This window comes from Otolemur garnettii, unplaced genomic scaffold, assembly GCF_000181295.1.
Source record: "Otolemur garnettii isolate 467f Iridium unplaced genomic scaffold, OtoGar3 scaffold00082, whole genome shotgun sequence".
NCBI classification, from domain to species: domain Eukaryota; kingdom Metazoa; phylum Chordata; class Mammalia; order Primates; family Galagidae; genus Otolemur; species Otolemur garnettii.
In genome coordinates this window covers 7535957-7556342 of record NW_003852477.1, presented here as the reverse complement: position 1 = coordinate 7556342, position 20386 = coordinate 7535957, and the positions used below count along the sequence as shown (strand labels likewise).

Here is a 20386-nt window from a genome sequence, read left to right as displayed (position 1 = left end):
ACAGTAATTAATCAATCAGTGAGTTTTCCACCATTGTTCATCTACTGAGAACTTGGGGTTCATCTACTGAGAACTTGGGGATTTTGTGAAACTTGGGACTTTTTTTCCTTGTACCTGAAGCTTGTTCTTGGCAACCCTAGGGAGAAGAAGGGGGCCTGGGAATGTGGCTGGGAAGAATGTTCTTGGCCACCCTGGGGGGAGGAGGGACTTGCCTTGTTCCTGGAGTTGACTCTGGGGGGAGAAGGGAGGAGGAGGGAAATGGGCTGGAGAGGGCAGGGAGGGGGGGAACAGGTGAGGGCTGGGGAACAGGAGTGGGCAGGGGAAAGAGGGCTGGGGTACAACAGAAAACACTACGGAAATTCCTTAAAGAACTAAAAGTAGACCTACTATTTGACCCAGCAATCCCACTAATGGTTGCTTACTCAAAGGAAAAAAAAAGTCATTTTATCAAAAAGACATTTGCACTCAAGTGTTGATTGCAGCACAATTCATGATCACAAAGATGTGGAATCAACCCATCAATTCACGAGTGAATTAACAAAATGTGGTGAATGTGTACTATAGACCACTACTCAGCCATAAAAAAGTAAATTAATTCCTTTTATAAAAATCTGGATGGTACCGAAGATGATTATCTTAAGTGAAGTATTGCAAGAATAGAAAAAAACATCTGAGGGTGGTGCCTGTGGCTCAAAAGAGTAGGGCGCCGGCCCCATATGTTGGAGGTGGCAGGTTCAAACCCAGCCTCGGCCAAAAACTGCAAAAAAAAAAAAACAAAAACAAGAAACCCACCACATTCCTTCATTCTTAAATTGAAACTAGCTGAAAAGCACTCATGTGCAAAGACGGAAGTAAAACTCAACAGAAATCAAGCAGGTGGGAGCGGAGGAGGGGATGAGTGAACTCATACCTAATAGGTACAATGTACACTATCTGGGCACACTTATAACTTTGTCTCAAGCAGTAGAAAAGCAATCTATGTAACCAAAACATTTGTACCCCAAAAATGTGCTTAAATTAAAAAAATAAAGCTGTAGTTCCTTAGCCACACTAGCCACTAGCCCTAGCTTCTTGGCTACCTTTTGGACGGTGCCAGTGCAGAGTAATTCCTTCATTATAGAAAATTCTGTTGGACAACCTTTGCTCTAGACAATTCTTTTTTTTTTTTTCCTGAGAAATCCTTTATTCTCATACTGCTTAAAGGCTGAAAAGAAGCCAAGTCTCCCAGATAACATTATTTCCACCCTAGCAATGGGCACAGTTACAAGTGCATTAGGATAAAATTGCTTATTACAAATTATCAAAAGGAAATTCACCTGCACAAGTGAGAAAACCTCATACTGGTAACACTTTCACTCAGCACAACCCTGGGGGTCCTATAAAGTGTGGCCGGGCACCACCAAGGCACAGGTGGGTTCTGCTGTTGTACTCAGGCCTGGGAAAGGCTCCAGGTGTCTCTAGATCAGTGGTTCTCAACCTGTGGGTCAAGACCCGCAGGAACTGTATTAAAGGGTTGCAGTATTAGGAAGGTTGAGAACCACTGCTCTAGATTAAAACTGGGAAAGTCTTCTACCCCTGCAGGCAGGAGCTGTAGGGCTCCTTCAAGCACCTTGGTCCCACACAGTCTGTTCCCATGCAGCTTCTGAGCACTGTCGACCTGTGACATGGTACCCCACTTTCTCCCACTGTTCCTACACATGACCACTACCCAGAACACCCCGCCCCACTACCTTCTCCCAAAAAATGGGTGGCTCCTGGCTTGGCAGTGCTTTCTCTGAGAGACACAGGTGGTCTGCAGGTGGCCAGACTGGGGTGAATAAACGAACCAGGGAAGGGCCTCTGAGAGAACTGCTGATGCTGACAGATCCGTAAAAACCCCTTACTGAAGAACGACAGACAGATCAGAGGGCCTTCCACATCTCTGCCAGGTGCTGCTCAAGGCCCCACTCCATGGGTGCTGGATAATCAGAAGGTGTTCTTGATGTGGCCGGTTCCCAGCACAAGGATCTCTCCAATCTTCCTCTGCCGGTTGGTAATGTCCTTGGACACGGCGCACACAGTTCCCCATGCCGGGGCTCTGCGTTCTCACAGCGCTTCCTCACCTCCGCCCGCTGCTCTTCAGTGTATCCCCCAGGTCTGGCTCAATCTTCACGGTGCGGTGGAACCACTCCCTGGCCTTGGTGATCTTCCGCTCGCTCCAAAGCAGCTTGGCCACAGCCAGGAGCACATGGGGATCGTGTTCACGCTTATTCAGGGCATCCACGCACTTCGTCTCCCTCTGGGGCCTTGCCTCAAGGAAAATGGCTTCAGACCACAGGATACCGGAGTTGGGGCACTCCTGCAGTGCCTTGGTCATGAGAGTGTCGGCAATGTTCTTCAGCCCCGCACAGTACTCCAGCCACACAGACTCCAGCCATAGCTCAGGGTTCTTTGGGTTCCTCAGATGAGACTTCTCCAGAGTAGCCCATGCCCGGGTGAGCTGCCCAATCTTCTCTTCCAGCTGTGAGAGCAAAAGCCCCAGGGGTGTAGAGTTGGGACACTTCTTCAACCCCTGGCTGTAGGCCTTGTGTGCCTTCTCCATCTGCCCTTCCTGCTCCTCCATCTGCCCCTTCATCATCCACAGCTTGGGGAAGTCCTCATACAGACGCAAGGCCTCCTCACACAGCTCCTGCGCGGCTGCGGTGCCGCCCAACACCCACTCCAGCTTCACAGACTTCATGAACACCCGAGCAGTGGGTGCACTGCTCCGTGCCTTAGCCAGCAGCCTCTGAGCCCGCTCGTACTCATTGTTCTGGGACTCCAGCTTCACGGCTGCCAGCCAGATCTACTCGCTGTTGGGGTTAGCCTGGAAGGCCAGAGCCAAGATGCTCCTTGCTGCGGGCACATCCCCTGCCAGCCACTTGGACTTGGCTCCCATGAGCCGTAGCACCTCCGCTTTCGGGCAATGAGCCACAGCCCTCTGCAGGAGGGCTTCCAGGGACTCCCTGGTGCCGTGGTTCTTCTCAAAGTATGCAGCTCGTAGCCACACGCTCCTCTTGCTGGGGAACACCTGCAGGGCGTAGGCATAGAGGGCGCATGCGCACTCCAGGGCACTGTGGGCCACGCAACTATCTGCATCTTTCATCCAGGTGTGCTTCCGATCCTCCTCCTCAATCCCGATGCCAATCACAGCGCGCATGACTGCCTAGCAGGTGGCCACGCTCCCTGCCCTGTCACATTCCTCGGCATCCTGAATCCACTGCTCATGGTTGATCTCTACACCATTGGCCCGCAGAGAAGTGATAGCCCTGTCAATGATCTTCTCCACCATCTGTGTGTTCCCACTGGCCTCCTCCAGTTTGGCAGCAGTGATCCAGATGTGCCGGTCAGTAGGAATGTTCTCATCTGCTTTGTTCAAGACCTTTTGGGCATTTTCATAGGTCTCCAGCCTTGCCAGAGCAAGCCAGAGCTCCACGCTGGTGGGGCAGCACTCCATAGCACGGCTGAGCATGAATCTAGCATCTTCAGGCTCTTCCAGTTCAATGGCTGCTTTCCACAAGCGAACCGAGTTTGGGACATGCTCAAAAGCTTTCCAAAGAACCCGCTTCTTTGCTTGAATGTCTGTTTCCAGCTCTGCTGCTCTGATATAAATCCTAACAGACTGTGGGAGATGCCGGACAGCTTGGGCCACCACAGCCTTGTCAGTGTCCCCAGGCTGCAACCTGGCTGCTTCTAACCACACGTCTTCACTCTTGGGGCACATCTCTGTCCCCTTCATGATAAGGTTCCGAGCTACTTGCAGCTTCCCAGTGACTTCTTCGAGGCGGGCTGACGCATTCCACACTGGTGGGTGATGAAGGTTTGTCTCACGGATAGACTTGAGAAGCAGTCTAGCCTTTTTGATACCATTGATATCCTCTGTGTGGGTCGGGATCATAGAATTTAAATCTGTCAGATAGCCTTTGGGGTCAACTCCAGTCTGTCCACTCACTGAGTCAGACACCTGGCTTAGCCTCATGTCCATTAGGGTATTCCTTACCTGGCCGATCTTCCTCATGTCCAGCTCACCTGTGCCAGGTGTCATCAATCCTGGTGTCATTCCCCCTGGATATGGGGTGTTCAGTCCACCTGGATAGGGTGTATTAAGACCTCCAAATCGAGTTTGTCAGGGGTCCACTGAAGTATGGTTCTCTCCAGTCTGTAAGTGTTTGGCAAAGAAACTGTCAGGAACGGGGGTCAGCTTCTCATAGCGTGGGTTCCGCTGGCGTTTGTTTCTGGCATTGCCAACCTCAGGGATGCTCAGCCACTCTTCTTCTGTGACTTCTGCCAACTTCCTTTTTCCATCTGAGAACTGCTGTTGGATTTTAGGGCATTCCACACGATATTTCTCAATTTCTTCTGTCTCCCTTTGCTCCCTCCTTTCTTTTCTTCTTTCATCCATCCTTTTATCCAGAGCTGCATAACTAGCATCTGCTTCCTCATCATCTTTCTCATACGGCCCACTTGAGAAGAGGCTTCTGGCGTAGCCATTGAACTCGTCATAGTTGGTGTCATTCAGATCCTCGTCATCATCATCAGCAGCCTGGTTTTCATCTGATCCCCGATGGTTCTCTTGCTGGGTGCATGGCGATCATCTACAGGATCATTCGCATCCCGGGCTGGCCCAATGTCTGATCAGGTAGTGAAGCCCGTGGCACCCTGGCCCAGCCCCGGCACGTAGCCGAGCGGTGCGGGCATGCCCAGGCCAGGAAAGGCTTCTTCTTCTTGTTCATGGCAGCGGCGACAACCAAGGCTGGGAAGGGAAGGAACCAGACTGTGACAGAGGCAAAAAATCAGAGAATTTCGAGGATCTGTTGTCCTAGGCCCGCCTGAGGAAGGGGTTGCGGCCACTGCATCACAGACGCCCCCAGAAGCAGAGCACCGACAATTCTTATCCTAACACAACCCTGCCAGTTGGATATTAGTGGTATCTTAAATTACTGCTGAGAATTCCTTTTGTAACCTGATATCAGGAATCTCTAGGCCATTTGTCCACATTCCCACAGATCATGGCTGGAACACAAGTCAATCTGGCTTTTAATTCCATACTCTCTCCTCTCCTCTGCCAGGCTCTGCTTTTTATCCAGGAAGATTGAGTTAGCCAATCAACAGAGTCTGATTTGATTATACATCAGGAAAATAGCATAATTGTCTTAAAAAGGATTTGTGAATACTCTTAGCTAATGGCTATAAACCACAGTAAAGCAATTTTGGAGTAAATATAGACTATACTGTAATGCTCCCATTAGATTTTTATTTTCAATCTTAATTATATTCTATAGTATATAGTTTCAAAAAATGAGATTGTTTCCAAAAGGGACGTATCAGTTTGCAATCCCACCAGCAGTGTAGAAGTGTTCCCTTTTCTCCACAACCATGCCAGCATCTGTGATTTTGTGATATGGGCTGATCTTATTGATGTTAGATGATATCTCAAAGTAGTTTTGATTTGCATTTCTCTGATGATTAAGGATGATGAGCATTTATTCGTATATCTGTAGTATAGGCGAAACACCTATATGCCTCTGGCCAAAAAAGCTGCTTGAGAGAGAGCAGTCAAAAGACTTTGTGTAGGCATACTTAAGAAACTGAGGCAGAATCCTATGTGGCCAGGTTAGTTGTGGGCCTAACATGACCAAGGCTTTGGCTGGAATAGCATTTCCAGACTGCGTTAAGGAATTAAGGTTGACTTTATAAGGCCTATGAGAAAGCCCTTTGGAAAACTGGCCAGATACCCATCAGTAACCTTTCCTGATCTGTGGTAAGTGACGAAGGTTGCTTGCTGACAGGTCTGGGAATGGTAATGTCGTACAGGTATGTAATGGCACAGATGAAACTTGGGCTCACGAAAGGCTTTTGAGAAGTCCAGCCTGAGAATTCCCTATAAAAGACTCCAGCAGAACCCCCACCCCCCCTGACTTAAGGCCTACATGGGAGCAGAGGTTTGCTGTATGCCCAAGAAGCTTCTCTATGCTTTGCTTACAGATTTGAAGTAACTGCCTCCAAATGGCATGGTCAGTAGAACAGACCTTCAAATCGTCCCTCCTCCCCCCATAGCCTCAGCTTCATCAGATAAGATCAAAGAAAGTAATAACTGACAACATGTTCTTCATTAAGTTATGTTAAACTGGGTTATATTGAAAGGATTATGCTTAAAGGTGTATGTTGGGTGGATTATCAGATTATTAGGGAGGAGCTACTTACAGGATGGGTGGTCATAAGCTGTTTAAATGGTTCAATGAGGTCATTGCTACATTGTGCTCATGTACAAAATTCCCTATATAAGCCAACTGCAAATAAAGAAGCTCGCCATTTTGCCTGAGTGAGCAGATGATCACCTTTATTTAAAACACAATTTCAATAAGCGTGCTTATTCTTCGTGACATTGCTTTTCCGTGAGACCCTTATGGCAACACTGTAGGCCATGCATCTGTCTTCTTCAGAGAAATTTCTCTTTAAGTCCCTTCCCCACCCTGAGATGGAATCACTTGTTCTCTTCTTGATAATATGTTTGAGTTGTCTGGATTCTGGTTATTAAGCCTTTGTTGGATACATAACCAGCAAATGTCTTTTCCCATTCTGAGCGGTGTCTACTCGCTTTTCTTACTGTGTCCTTGGCTGTGCAGAAACTTTTTAATTTGAGGAGGTCCCAGTAGTATATTTTTGATGTTGCTTCAATTGCAAAATAGATCTACCATTTGATCCTATAATTCCTCTGCTAGGTATATATCAAGAAGACCAAAAATCACAGTACAATACAGATATTTGTACCGGAATGTTCATTGCAGCCCAATTCATAATTTCTAGGTCATGGAAGAAGCCCAAGTACCCATCAACCCATGAATGGATCAATAAATTGTGGTGTATGTACACCATGGACTACTATGCAGCCCTAAAGAAAGATGGAGACTTTACCGCCTTCATGTTTACGTGAAGCTGGAAAATATTCTTCTTAGCAAAGTATCTCAAGAATGGAAGAAAAAGTATCCAATGTACTCAACCCTATTATGAAACTAATTTTTAGCTATCATAGGAAAGCTATAACCCAATTTTAGCCTAAGAATCCGGGGAAAGGGGAGAGGGAGGGGAGTAGAGAGGGGAGGATGGGTGGAGGGAGGGTGATTGCTGGGATCACGCCTATGATTTATCCTATAAGGGTACGTGTGAATCTTTCTAAATGTGGAATATAAATGTCTTAACACAACAACTATGAGAATGACATGAAGGCTATGTTGGCCGATTGGATGAAAGTGTTTCAAATTGTATATGGAAACAACACACTGTACCCATTATAGTAGTAATGTACACAACTATGATTTAATATATAAAAAAGAAAATACCACACTGTACCCCATGATTACATTAATGTACACAGCTATCATTTAATACAAAAAAAAAGAAAGCTCAAAACAAACAAACAAAACAAAAAATGGGATTGTCTTGACTCCAAACCAAAATAATTAAGTTACCGGGGATATCTACTCTTTGGTAAAGAGTAGGAGCTCTTTGTTTATTTGTTTGTTTTGTATGTGTACATGTATTTAAAGCATATTTCAGTCCCCATGAGAGTTGCTGTTTTAACGCTAACTTCAAATTCTCTGCAAAATTATTGCCTTGACCAGAGCTGGCACAAATTGGCATTAACTCCTACTTTTTCAGGGATAATGCTTCAGTGGAAAGAGTTAAAGAGGATGGCTTGCTGGAGGGATGGAGAAATGAGTGGGAAGAGAACTCTTTTGTTAACATGAGCAAAATACGTATTAATTTTTAAAACAGACAGACCCTCTCCTACACACGAGACTTGTTCTCTCTTGAATTTGAAGTTGCTAAAGTTCAGCTTGTGACGTCTCACTTTTATTTACTTTTTACTTAGAAAGGAAAGGTGAAGACATAACCCAAACCAGAAAGGAAAACTAAATAGTTGGAGCCTCAAATGCAGCTATTTCATAATGCTAAAGAGGTCTAGATTCATACGTTTTAAAAACCAGTTTGAGGGAAGCCGGAGTTAATGTTCTGTGATGAAAATTGGGACTCTCCCTTGCCCACATGACACTCTCAGCTAGGCAAGATCTTGCTCAAATAATAGACCTGGCTCTCAGGCTTTACACAGTGGTTCTCAAACTTAGAATCATCTGGAGAGCTTCTAAAAGGGAGACCCACAGGTGACGTTGCAGACTAATGAAATCAGAACTGCTGGGGTGGGATGTTGTGTCACTCTTTGTAAAAATCCCCAATTGACTCCATTGTGCAGCTTAGATTAAGCCAGGGCCAGAGTGTGACCTTTGTGAGTTCCAGGCCCAGCTGCTCTGAATTCACATGGATACCAGCTATGAGGGGAGTCAGAACTGTGTCCTCCTCCCTACTCAGTGGCTCACTGCTGGCGGCCCATGTATGGCTGGGCAACACCATCCGAAGGCTTGGGCCCACTCCAGACCTGCTGCATAAGAATCTCTGGGGTTCGGGTGGGCTCTGCTCTTCATCTACAGGACCAGGGGGTTGGTATGACTGGTCTTCAACAACCTTTCCATTTTCAAATTATGTGATTCTATACAAGGGTTTGATCAAAATGAGGTAGGTGACAATAGTAATGGAGAAAGGGGAGAGTGAATGATAAAGAAATCCACCTACATCCAATCATATCTGATTATTTTAAACACTGGGTAACTGTAACTATTGGATATCAGGATTATAGAAGAACCGTGGGAGGAGTTGGGGGCATCTTGTGGACTATGAACAATGCTTAGTCACAGGAGATGTTTAGGCCTTGCTGCAAGGTTATGAGTTCAGCACACTGCAGAGATGGATGGGGGCAGCTGGAAGATTCATTTTACTACAGGCATCAAGCTATATCCTCATTAATGTTCCTCTTGGCCTTTGAGAACAAAAGAGCGAGCGTCTACCCTGAGCTTCTGTGGAAATACCTCTTATCCACAATCAGGATGGTATTGGCAGCTGAGTATTTTCTGTGGCCAAGGCTGGAGGATGGACACCCTTGTTGATTAACACTTTGCTAATGTAGCCTTAGGGGGGCAGCATAGCCCAAGGCACTTCATGGCTTTGAAGTCTTTGTTCCTGAATCTACTTTGAAAAAGACTCAATACAACTTTGCCTGTAGCACAGTGTTCATGGCTCCAGCCACACATGGAGGCTGGCAGGTTCAAACCTGGCTGGGGCCAGCTAAAATAACAATGACAACTACAACAAAAAATAGCCAGGTGTTGCAGCCGGCACCTGTAGTCCCAGTTACTTGGGAGGCTGAAGCAAGAGAATCCTTTAAGCCCAAGAGTTTGAGGTTGCTGTGAGCTGTGACATGACAGCACTTAACCAAGGGCAACATAGTGAGACTCTGTCAAAAGAAAGAAAGAAAGAAAGAAAGAAAGAAAGAAAGAAAGAAAGAAAGGAAGGAAGGAAAGACTGAATACCCTTTCCATGTATGCTTTAAAGAACTAGTGACCCCTACAAGACCCCAACATAAATGTCTTGAAGTGTCCCTGACCCATGGCAGAATCACAGTGATACAGAACTTGTGATCAAATAAATAGTAACTGCATGGAGCCACATATCAGTAGAAAATAATGGAGAACTCTATGTATATACCATACCTATATACATAATGATGTCACATGACATGTTTTGTGTATATTTATATATAATGTGACATATTAAAATTTGACTGCATTTTGGAAAAATACAAGCAGGACTTTTTTAGCGACTCATTCCAAAGCAAAGGAGCTATGGTTGTGCTCCGTGTTTTTGCCTCTTCTGTTTACCCTAATACCTGAGAGCGGTAGAAATGGACATGCTAGCAAACAAAGAGGAAGAGCAGTTAGAAAGTTTGCGACTAGTTCACATTTCCGACTCCTAGTCTCCAGTGTAGTTGGTAGTAAGGTCTATACTTTCATTAGAAGACTTAACACTTGAAAGTTATGTTCATGTTGGGAGACTGTGTCTCCTTTGATAGAAGATAAATGCCTTGTAAATTTAACCGTCACCATGGAAACACTAATGCATTTTAATTTAGACAGAACTGCTTAGAGTAAGGACTCCTGGAATACAAATGTGAATAGCACCCCAATGTATGAATTCACGCATTATTTCTCCTTGGCATGCATGTAAACCCCTGTTTGATAGGGGCCTTTGAGTTGAGACAGTAGGGCACCTTCACCCTGGGGATGGTGAATGGAATCAGATCCTGAAGATCATAATGGGATCATACTCTAAGAAGTAAAGGAACAGGAGAGATAGGGATGGGCTTTGGAAAGCTGCCAACATTCCCGATAGCTTTTCTGCATGCTAACATTGGGTGCATTTAGTAAGATGGCAAGGGGATCAGGAGAGCATGTGTGTGTATCAGCCATAAAAACCTACACTGTCCCACCTCCCTGTGGTACCACCTTCCTATAGGATGGATCTCTCATAGGCGCTCCCACCTGCTGCCCACGATCTGCTCTGGGAGGCTGAGTGTACAGCATGTTCCACACTGTGAGTGTGAGGACCTGGAGGACCTGTCCTCTCAATTAGAAATGGACAAGAAATCCAAATGGACACAATTGTCATCACTGCAATTAAAGGTCGATTTGGGGAAGAGATTTTAAATGAAAGAAAAGCAACTCCATTCTCATGTATCATGTGCCTATAACTCAGGGCTATGACTAAATGACCCGGCCATGACTTTGCTCGTCTTCTTTATTTTCCAACATGGACAACAAACTTACGACATCACTTCTCTCTTTTAAGACATGTCAATTACTTGGTTTTAATAGTAAAGTTAAAATTTGAAATTTAAAAGTTTTGAGATCCATGGCTGAGAAACCCCACTCTAAGAGGTAACATCTTTAAATACAGAGTTTTGTGGTAACTTTTAAAATTATTTAAAAGGAAATGCAAAAACACAATTCTCTCCCTATATGTACACACACACACACACACACACACACACACGAACACACAGGAAGTTTTCCAAAATAGCCACTTAAGAAACGCTTTGACTGTTTTATTCACTAAATAAACATTTGAGGGGAAGAACAAGAATACAACCAATTTAGAAGATGATTTCGATTAAAGGCATATTCTCTTCCAAGTGATTTGTAACTTTCTAGATATGTAAGAATACATGAACACAAACCGAGATGTCAGCGCGTCTGTGGCTAGATCAAGAGGTGAGGACCCACGCTACTCCCTGGCTCTCAACAGCCTTGACACCACAGCCACAATGTTCACCTTTCATGTTCACAGCTTGCAAAAAGTCAGTAACACCTCTTATTATTCTGACACCTGAGCTGCCTGAGTGATGATCACCACTTTGTTTTCTCACCTAATCTGGTTTTAGCTACCCCAAAATTCAAAACAATCTCAAGTAGGTATACAATCACCTAAGATGCAATGCAAAAAAAAAAAAAAAAGAAAAGTAAAAAAATCCTAACTCTCTCTTTTAAATGAATAAATCCCTTAGTGTTTAGGAGGTATGGTGTGTCTAGAGAAGACATCTAGAAAGAGTGGCTAAAGCCCCCACACTCGACCTGAAATGTGGAGGTTGGTAAATTGTACTTTTTCTGGGTTTTAAAGCTCAAGGCAGCTTGTTTCCAAATGACTGTGTTCCCTCTCCCCTTTGCCTATTGATTAGTTGAATACAGAAAACCCACAGTGACGTGCCCTGGGCAGGTGGAAGGTTAGTCTTTCTGGTTTCCCTTGCCTGCTTGGGGCCTCTTTGCTCAATGCTTATTGAAACTCTGGATTTTAACTGACTGTGTAATCAGTCCTCACTTAGATCTCTTGTGTGATCTGAAATATGCTCCTTTACCTCCAACTCATGTATTCATAAATCTAGCATTTTGAAGTTTCCTGGTGATCCCTTGTTACTCAAGCTGGGATGAAAAGAACTACCATGAAGACAGAACCATTCAGAGAAAGACAGCAGAAGTCTCTCTGTGTAAGGCTGTCAAGCTCGGAAAAGCAGCTCATCCTCTTATGTCAACACCTCTTCTTCCCCTAAAGCTCTCCCTCTCCTCTAGTGCTTCATGTCTCTTTAAGGGATTCCACAACCTGCTGGAAGCCTAGGAGTTCTCTCTGCCGCCTCTCTGCCCCTCACCTTCAACCCTCATGCCCCTGATCCCCAGGTTCTGCTGACTCTGTGTCCTAAATGTGCTGCATGAATACCTCCCTCCTTCCCATCCTCGGTCCCTGAGCTCAGTGAGGGCCATCCTCACCCTCGCCTGAGGGTTGTTGCTGGTCAAGTCTCCTCATGATCTAGCCACGTCCTCCCCCCACCCCAGGGTCTCCCACAACAGCCCGTGTCTTCCCACAGCCATGCTTGGCCCATTTGGTGCCTGAAGCCCGAGCACACTTCGTTCTCCTTCACCAGCACGTGACTCAACTCAAATCCCTTCTCATTTAAGGAGCTTCCCCAGCTCTCCCAGGCCATGGTCTGGAAAGTCTGTGGAACTCATTCGACATAACTTGGAGGGGGAATTACAAGGGAAAGCTGCCATTTCTTAGCCAATCACATTCATGTCTTTTCTCCCACAGGGAGAAGACAAAAGACCTGTTTTAAGCACATTTACAACTTGTTTGTTGCCTTGCTGTACATTTCTCATTTAATTTTGTTTTTTTCTGTCCAGATAACCAGACTTGAAAGTCAGCAATTCTCTAAAGACTTTTTTTTTTTTTTAATAGTGAAATTTTGCAGTGAAGGGAGAGTTTGCCACTAACTTGAGGTATGTGAAGGGGAGATGAAAAGGTTACTATCTCTCCAACATATTCTGATTTGGCTTTCTAGAACTGATGGGCTTAAAAGATCTACTTAACACAGATGCCAGATAGACGGATGGATCTTAGAACCTGTAGGACAGTAACTTCCTTTTTAAAAGAAACTCTCCCGACCTAGGATGTGTATAAAAACTGAGTCCTGTGCACAACTCAGTACAGGCCATAAGCCAACTTGAGTCCAGGTCACAAACCAACAGATATTTCCTGCTCCCCAGTGGATCGGGTATAAACTGAGCTTACTCGCTCAGGAGCCTCTCGCTGGAAGGCTGGGCAGCACTTGCAGAAGGGTTTGGCAACATGCTTTTGGAAGAAGACTAAGAGGTAATTTCTGAACTTCTCCCCAACGAAGGCGTAGATGACAGGGTTGATGCAGCAGTGTGTCATCCCAAGCGTCTCTGTCACTTGCATGGCTTGGTCCAGCCTATTAGAGATACTGCACTTGTCCAGGCCAAGGGACGCCTGGAAGGTGCTCAGGAAAAGGACGATGTTGTAGGGGGCCCAGAAGAGGAAGTAGACGAGCATGATGGCGAAGATGAGCCTCACGGCCTTGTGCCTCTTCTTCTCATTTCGACACCGAAGCAGGGTTTTCAGGATTCCCGAGTAGCAGATGACCATGACGAGCAGGGGCAGGACCAGCCCCAAGATTATCATCTTTAACGTCTGGAAGTTCTTCCAGAACTGAAACTGATCGTGTGGAAAATGCAGGCTGCATGTGTAACGAAGACCTTCTTTTTGAGATCTGGTGAAGATGATTCCTGGGAGGGAGGCTAACACGGCCACCATCCAGGTGACCCCACTTGTCACCACCCCAAAGGTGACCGTCCTGGCTTTCAAAGCAAACACAGCATGGACGATAGCCAGGTACCTATCAATTGTCAGGAGGATGATGAAGAAAACTCCCGAGAAGAAGCCTATAAAATAGAACCCTGTCAGAAGTTGGCACATTGTATTTCCAAAGTCCCACTGGGATGCAGCGTAGTGAGCCCAGAAAGGGACGGTGAGAAGGAAAAGCAGGTCAGAGATGGCCAGGTTGAGCAGGTAGATGTCAGTCAGGCTCCTGAGCTTTTTGCAGTATATCAGGACGAGGACGACCAGCATGTTGCCCACAAGACCGAAGATGAACACCAGTGAGTAGAGCGGAGGCAGGAGCTGGGCTGCGATTTGCTTCACGTTGCTTTTCTGGCAGGGCTCTGCCATTCCATAATCAACGTCATAGAGTGGACTTGACACTTGATATTCCATCTTGCTCAACCCTGGGAATAAAGAAAAAGTGATCTTTTATAAAGTGCTAGAGTATATTTAGCAGTCCACCCTGAATGCAAACAGTCTTATACATTAGTGGGTTTTTGATTTGATACATAGATGGCCACGATGATTCACCTGAGCCCTTTTGGGGCCTGAGCAATGAACTTGTGTAGCCAAGAGAAGGTTTGCCACTGGTTCCTCTGCTCACTAGCTGGAGAGGTTGACTTTGTTGGAAAAATCAGGAAAACACCCTGTCATCAAATAAAATTTTGTTTCTGTAGCAATGTGGAATGAATGAAGCTTTAGTAACAACTTTAAGAAACTGAGTTAGGCACGGCATAGTCATAGTTATAGTGAAGCTGCTGTTCCCTGGAATTAGACCACAAACAGCATGTACCACAAGCAAGCCAGTAATAATTAACAGAGGCACATACTGTGTAATAACCACTGCCCTAAGCTTCATATCCATTCACTCATTTAATCCTCAAGCAATCTTATGAGACAGGTAATATAGTTCACATCTTGCCTCTAAGGGCCTGGAAGCACAGAGAGGGCCAATACCTTGTCCAAAGCACACAGCTAGGAAGCGACTGGTTTTGAACACAGGCAGCCTGCTTCCTTAACACCCATGCTACCCTGTCTCTCTCTCCCTGGTAAGAGAACCAAAGAGCAGCAGGACCATCAGCCTTGATGTAGTCAGAGTGAAACGGGCTGATGCCCAAGTGCCCTCAAAAGGTCATAGATGTCAACAGACAGTTGTAAAATCCTCACATTTTCTCTGAAGTTTGGGTTTATAGTTCCTGTGTTGCCACAAGTAAGAGCTCTTATACAAACATAGAAATGAATGGCCCAGTGAAAAACGTTTCATTAGCATGATACTGTGGAAATATCATGCATTCTGAATAACTTAGTCCCTACCGCCATCTGGTTTGCCTGATCTACTTAAGTTCCTCTGTTTAGCTGAGAATTTTCTGTAATTAATCCTTTTATGAGCCTCAAACTCTCTGCATCTCAGACTAAGCAGCTGGAAGAAACACCCAGAAATTCTCACCTTTAAATTCTGAGCTATGAAGAATTATATACTAAATGTGCTGTGGAACTGATACATTAGAGTGAAATTTTACTGCTACTTATAATTTGTTATTAATTTGGACAATTTTTAGGCTTTCCACTTTTCGGGGTAGGGGGGACATAGACACAACTTGGCATAGGCACATGTTCAGAAGCAACCCAGTGGAGAGATTTTAGTTATCCTTAGAGGGAGATAATCTCTGCTAAGATTTCAGCCAAGACGCATCTCTCTGAAAATCTTTCTTCTGAGGTGAAGCTTGTTCGTTTTTTTTTTTTTTTTTAAATAATACTGTTCCTTTTAAATCTTTCACTCCCAGTTGGTTTTATATCTTTATTATAACAATAGTCTGAAACTCATTCGAAACCCTGACCCTTTCCTTATCTTAGAGATTATATTTTAAGATAATTCTTTGTGCACCTGCTATGTGCCAAATGTCTTCTATGGGTTTCCTGTAAAGGCTTTTACTCATCACAGAAGCTGAGCTAACCGATCAGCCAAGTGGCTAAGAGACGACTTACCGGGGAGAGTTTCTTGTAGGGGAACAGATGTCTCAGCTCCTCTGGCCAGCTGAGCTGTGCAAATCAAACATACAGAAAGTACAAAAGTAGGAAACGCATAGTTCTTTTTTTGAAGGAGGGCGGGGTTTAGTGATTAAGTGTACTGCGGGGGAGAAAATCAAGAGCAGTTCTTTTTTTCCTTTAAGTCGTGCTTCGGACAGGATAGAGAATAGATCTGTGGTCTGAAATTTTGTTCATTGGCTTTCCTCGTTGTACTATTTTGTTTTTGTTCTCTGATCATTCAACTGAATAGATGTTAGAAAATTGAAAAAAATGAAAGGATATTGGAGCTAGCAGAACATTTACACCTATCTAGTCAGAAGCCCACATTTTAATAAAAGAGATTACTGTCTGGGAGGCAAATGATTTATTTGTTCATCACAGAACTTATCGACGAGAAGGTTAAAAGGGTGATAAAATTCTGATTCTTTCAAGAATTGCCCCCAAAGTAAACTCAAACCGAATTTAAATGTAGAGGGAAGTCCTAGACTTCACAATAACCCCTCACATCCCTTTTACCCACTTTCCTCCCATCCCCTGTTCCATCACAACTCACACACATATGCTCACCACCCAATATTATTTTTCTCTGTAAGCTAAAATGACTGGTTGTCTAAAGGGTTTTAGCTCTAGATCCACCGGCCATCTAAACAGATGTCCCATCTTTCTCTGGATTATGTATCTAGGGGACATATCATTATGGATTTTCACTCTTTCATGACGTTGCGGCCCTGAAAACCATCAGCATTTATGAGCACTTACACTCTTTGGGATACGTAGGTGGCAAGATTCTTTACTCCGGTGATACAATCTACCTGGAGCTATGAGAAATTTTCCTTATGAAACAGGCAACAACTGCCAGACGTATACATCCAAGTTCAGGATTATATGACAATATGATATGTAGACATCTCCATATAAGTGGTTGATGACTTATCTAAAAACATCAGTGACTGACCCCACACCTGAGACACAGCAGAGAGCTGCTCATGGGCCACAGGAGCCCCCTGGGCTTCCGTTCCCTCAGCCATATAAGAGGAAGCTTTGCCTGGGATGTACAGGAAGGCAAAGGGGACCCCAAACAGCAAAATCACATGGTCCCCCACCTTTGGGGGTGGCCCAAACAGGGGTGAGCCAGCAGCCTCTGCACTCAGGCTGGCAAGCTTGATGCCTGTCTCTGCTTCTCCCCTCAGTGTCCTCATCTCTGCACTGGGCTGAGTAACAGCAGGCCCCTCCTGGGTTTGTTGGGAGTTTATTTCAGGCATCCACAGCCCCCTGTTAGCACATACTATATATTCAAGGAGCATCAAATTCTTTTTTTTTTTTTTTTTGAGACAGGGTCTCAAGCTGTTGCCTTGGGTAGAGTGTTGTGGCATCATAGCTCACAGCAACCTCCAACTCTTGGGGTCAAGCAATCCTCCGTTTTCCCGTTTTTGGTAAAAACAGGTCTCACTTTTGCTCAGCCTGGTTTCGAACTCATGAGCTCAAGCAATTCACCTGCCTTAGCTTCCCAGAGTGCTAGGATTACAGGTGTGAGCCACTGCGCCCGGCTCAAAATTCTTAGTTACTTATTCAGTCTTCTTTTCTCAGAGTTTATATGCTAGCTTTCTAACAAAACAGGTTCCCTGGGCTCCTTGTCTAGAGCAGATTAGTACCAGCAAACTGGAAGCTGAAGAGGTGAAGCTAGTTGCTGGTGCCTGGGGAACAGAAAGAAATGGCTGTTTGGGAAAAGCCCAAAAAGCCCAGAAATAGCCCAATAATCAAGAATCCCCCACGTGGGGCACATATCTGCATTACACAGAGCTCAGTAACTGCTAATCGTAATAAATGCAGTGAGTCGTTGAATTCCTCCCATTCAATTCCTCCCGTTCAAATTCCTCCCGTGTGTATAATTCAAAAGGCAATGATGAACTGTAGCCCCGGGGTTTAAGCCCAGCTTCGTTATTTACTGCTTAACTCTGAATAAGTTATTGACACTCTCTAAACCTTAGTTTTCTTATCTGTAAAATGGAAGTTTTTAAAACCCCAAATGCAAACCCACTCTAGTCTGTGGTCAAGATTAAATGATATGTGGTATAACAAGTGTAGAGTCTTTTATGCACCAGCCTCCAATGGATTATTTAAGTAGAGAACATAAAGAATGCTTTGGAAAGAGCTCAGAAACTGGGTAACAAATAAATTAATACAACATTTTATTTTACAGAAAACAGGTAACATAAATACAATTTTGTTTCTTTGGAGGATAGCCTTGTGGTCACTGGTAATGAACATGTACAAAACTCTCGGGTGCTGCTGAACCAATGTTGTCGTTCTTTTTCTTTTTGTTTGAGATAGTCTCACTCTTGTCGTTCTTTTTCTTTTTGTTTGAGATAGTCTCACTCTGTCCACCTGGGTTGAGTGCTCTGGCATCATTGTAGCTCATAGCAACCTCAAACTCTTGGGCTCAAGTGATCCTCTTGCCTCAGCTTCCCCAGCAGCTGGGACTACAAGCACCTACCACGATACCTAGTTTTTCTCTATTTTTAGAAGAGGCAGGGTCTTACTGTTGCTCGGATTGGTCTCCAACTCCTGAGCTTAGGCAATCCATCTGCCTCAGCCTTCCAGAGTGCTAGGATTAAAGGAGTGAGCCACTGCACTGGCCACAAACATTGTATTTCTGTTTGCAACAAGTGACTATCATTGGTTTTTACTTTGACCACACAGAGCTGGGGCTTTGCCCTGTGTTCTGTGTCAGCCGTGGGGTGGCTGAGGATAGCAGGTATGCTCACCCACAGAGGGCAATGTGGGGTAGTGAAGCAGGCTCCCCAGCCATACATAGGATCTGCCTCTGACTCACTATCTGATGTTGCTGAGATACTTCTCTCTGAATTTCCATTTCCCCATCTGTTACGTGATGTGCTAGACCCGAGCAGCGAGACCCGACTAATACATGGCTCCAGGGCCAGGTTGGTTTGAAAAATACACATTGGAGGCGAATCAGGGTGAGGATTCACAGGTTGAAATCAGGAAGCACAGATTAACAGGATGTGTTATCTCCTTTTGAGTTTCTGGTCCAGAGATGTGTTCCCATCACCTCTTGGGGTCGGGGTTCATGCCAAGGATGCACAAAGAAGTGAGGACTCAGGAAAAATTCTTTAGCACCTTAATGAAACAGCGTCCTGGATATAGCAACATTTTATGACTTAGTTTCTTGGTCTCTGCTTCCCTTTCTGTGTTGTCCCTCCCAGTTCTCACGGCTCTCATTCTCTTAAATATGACATTCAGACTTCCATGAGAAAGGATCTTTTGATCAGTTAGTCACTCTGGACTGATGTCTATAGTGGAGGGCTTCTCGGGTCTACCCTCCTTTTGGGGGTGCTGGCCAGTCTTTAAACATCTGCTCCACATCTAGTCACTGTCCTCATATTCCAAGGGTTGCTTTGCTCCCCTGAGCATGCCATCTCTGGACACTATATTCAAAGTATTATCAATAGGATGGGGAGAATGTTGATTCTCTCCTTTGGGTTGAAAGGGCCAAGGACACGAGGGCAGTGAGTGTACACACCACCATACAGAAATGCCTGGGACTCATGTTGACTCTCTGTCAGTATCGGTCAACAGAGAGGTCGTCTATAAAAATAGCAAATGAAGCTTTTATTTTTAAAAACTTATATCTACATATAAAACCAACACAAACTTGTTTTAGGAAATTGGGAAAAACAGAAAAATATCAAGTAGGAAAAAGTTAGATATAGTCTCACAACCTCAAAACAATTTCTTTTAACACATGATCTGTCTCGGCCCCAACCTTTCCTATCTATGCTTTTTGATTAATTGTTCACACTTGTACACCATTATGAACGTGGCTCCTGTTTTGTTTTGTTTTGTTTTTTTTTTGCTAAAGATTATAGTATAGACATTTCCCCATGCTGGTAAAAACTTCTTTTTAAGTATATTCATTAATTGTTACTTTTATTGAGGTCTAACTTACATGCAGCAGAGTGTACTGATCTTGGTTACATAGTCGGTGAGTTTTGATATGAATATGCCCATGTAAACATCACTCCTCCAAGATGATAAGGAATATCCATGCCACTCCCAAAGATGTCCTCGACTGCACCTAGAGGCAAGGCCACTCTGACTTCATGTAACTTCATATAAATGGAATCACAGACACTGTCCTCTTTCCTCTCTGGCATCATTTGTTCAACACAATATTATTAACCATGTTTAACAGAGCTCTATCGCTAGACAGTCGGGGGCTTTCTATTGTTCACCCAACATGAATGTATACTGATTGTCACTGTCAGTGCTCTGGCATCCCCCCATCAAGGGGGACACTCGCGTCCCCAGAGCTACCTTCAGCAGGATAGCCAGAGAATCTCCATGGCCCTTATATAAATAGGAAGAATTCATTGCCTTGCCACCTCAGGGTCACACTCAGCCACCTGTGTGCCTCAGCAGTGATGCTTGGGTTCTATGGTCCTATGACTCCCAGCATTCCTCATGGAGACAGCTCCCTTTCCTTCCGCCTCAGATGCCAGTTATGGTGGGTAAGGTTGGGAGGGCACCATGCTATTCTCTCCATTCCAGATCCTTCCCAGTAGAACCCTCTTCCCAGTAGAACCCTCACCTGTGTGCTCTGTGCCAGTCACCAAACCAGGTAGCCACTTGCAGGCCATCTACCTCATCACTTCATTAGATATATTCAAACATGATAGAGACCCCTTAACTCAGCTGGGAAGTCTGC

At 44.8% G+C, this 20386-nt stretch overlaps 1 protein-coding gene and 1 pseudogene across 2 annotated transcripts; both read right to left on the bottom strand.

Annotated features, from left to right (window-relative positions):
• Positions 1–1965: 1965 nt before the first annotated feature.
• Positions 1966–4751, bottom strand: LOC100953472 (annotated as a pseudogene). The gene has a single exon (XR_002774514.1). The product of XR_002774514.1 is annotated as a pre-mRNA-processing factor 6 pseudogene (transcript).
• Positions 4752–11469: 6718 nt separating this feature from the next.
• On the bottom strand, positions 11470–15751 carry CCR5 (C-C motif chemokine receptor 5). The gene is made up of 2 exons (XM_003794523.3): positions 15619–15751; positions 11470–14036 (listed from the first exon to the last, which is right to left on the bottom strand). Exon 2 carries the CDS (start codon positions 14023–14025, stop codon positions 12967–12969), a length of 1059 nt encoding a protein of 352 aa, XP_003794571.1. The 5' UTR covers positions 14026–14036; positions 15619–15751; the 3' UTR covers positions 11470–12966.
• Positions 15752–20386: the final 4635 nt, after the last annotated feature.

What these genes read in the sequence shown, in the direction of transcription:
- CCR5 (XM_003794523.3), bottom strand. Translation starts at nt 14,025, where the DNA reads ATGGAATATCAAGTGTCAAGTCCACTCTATGACGTTGATTATGGAATG.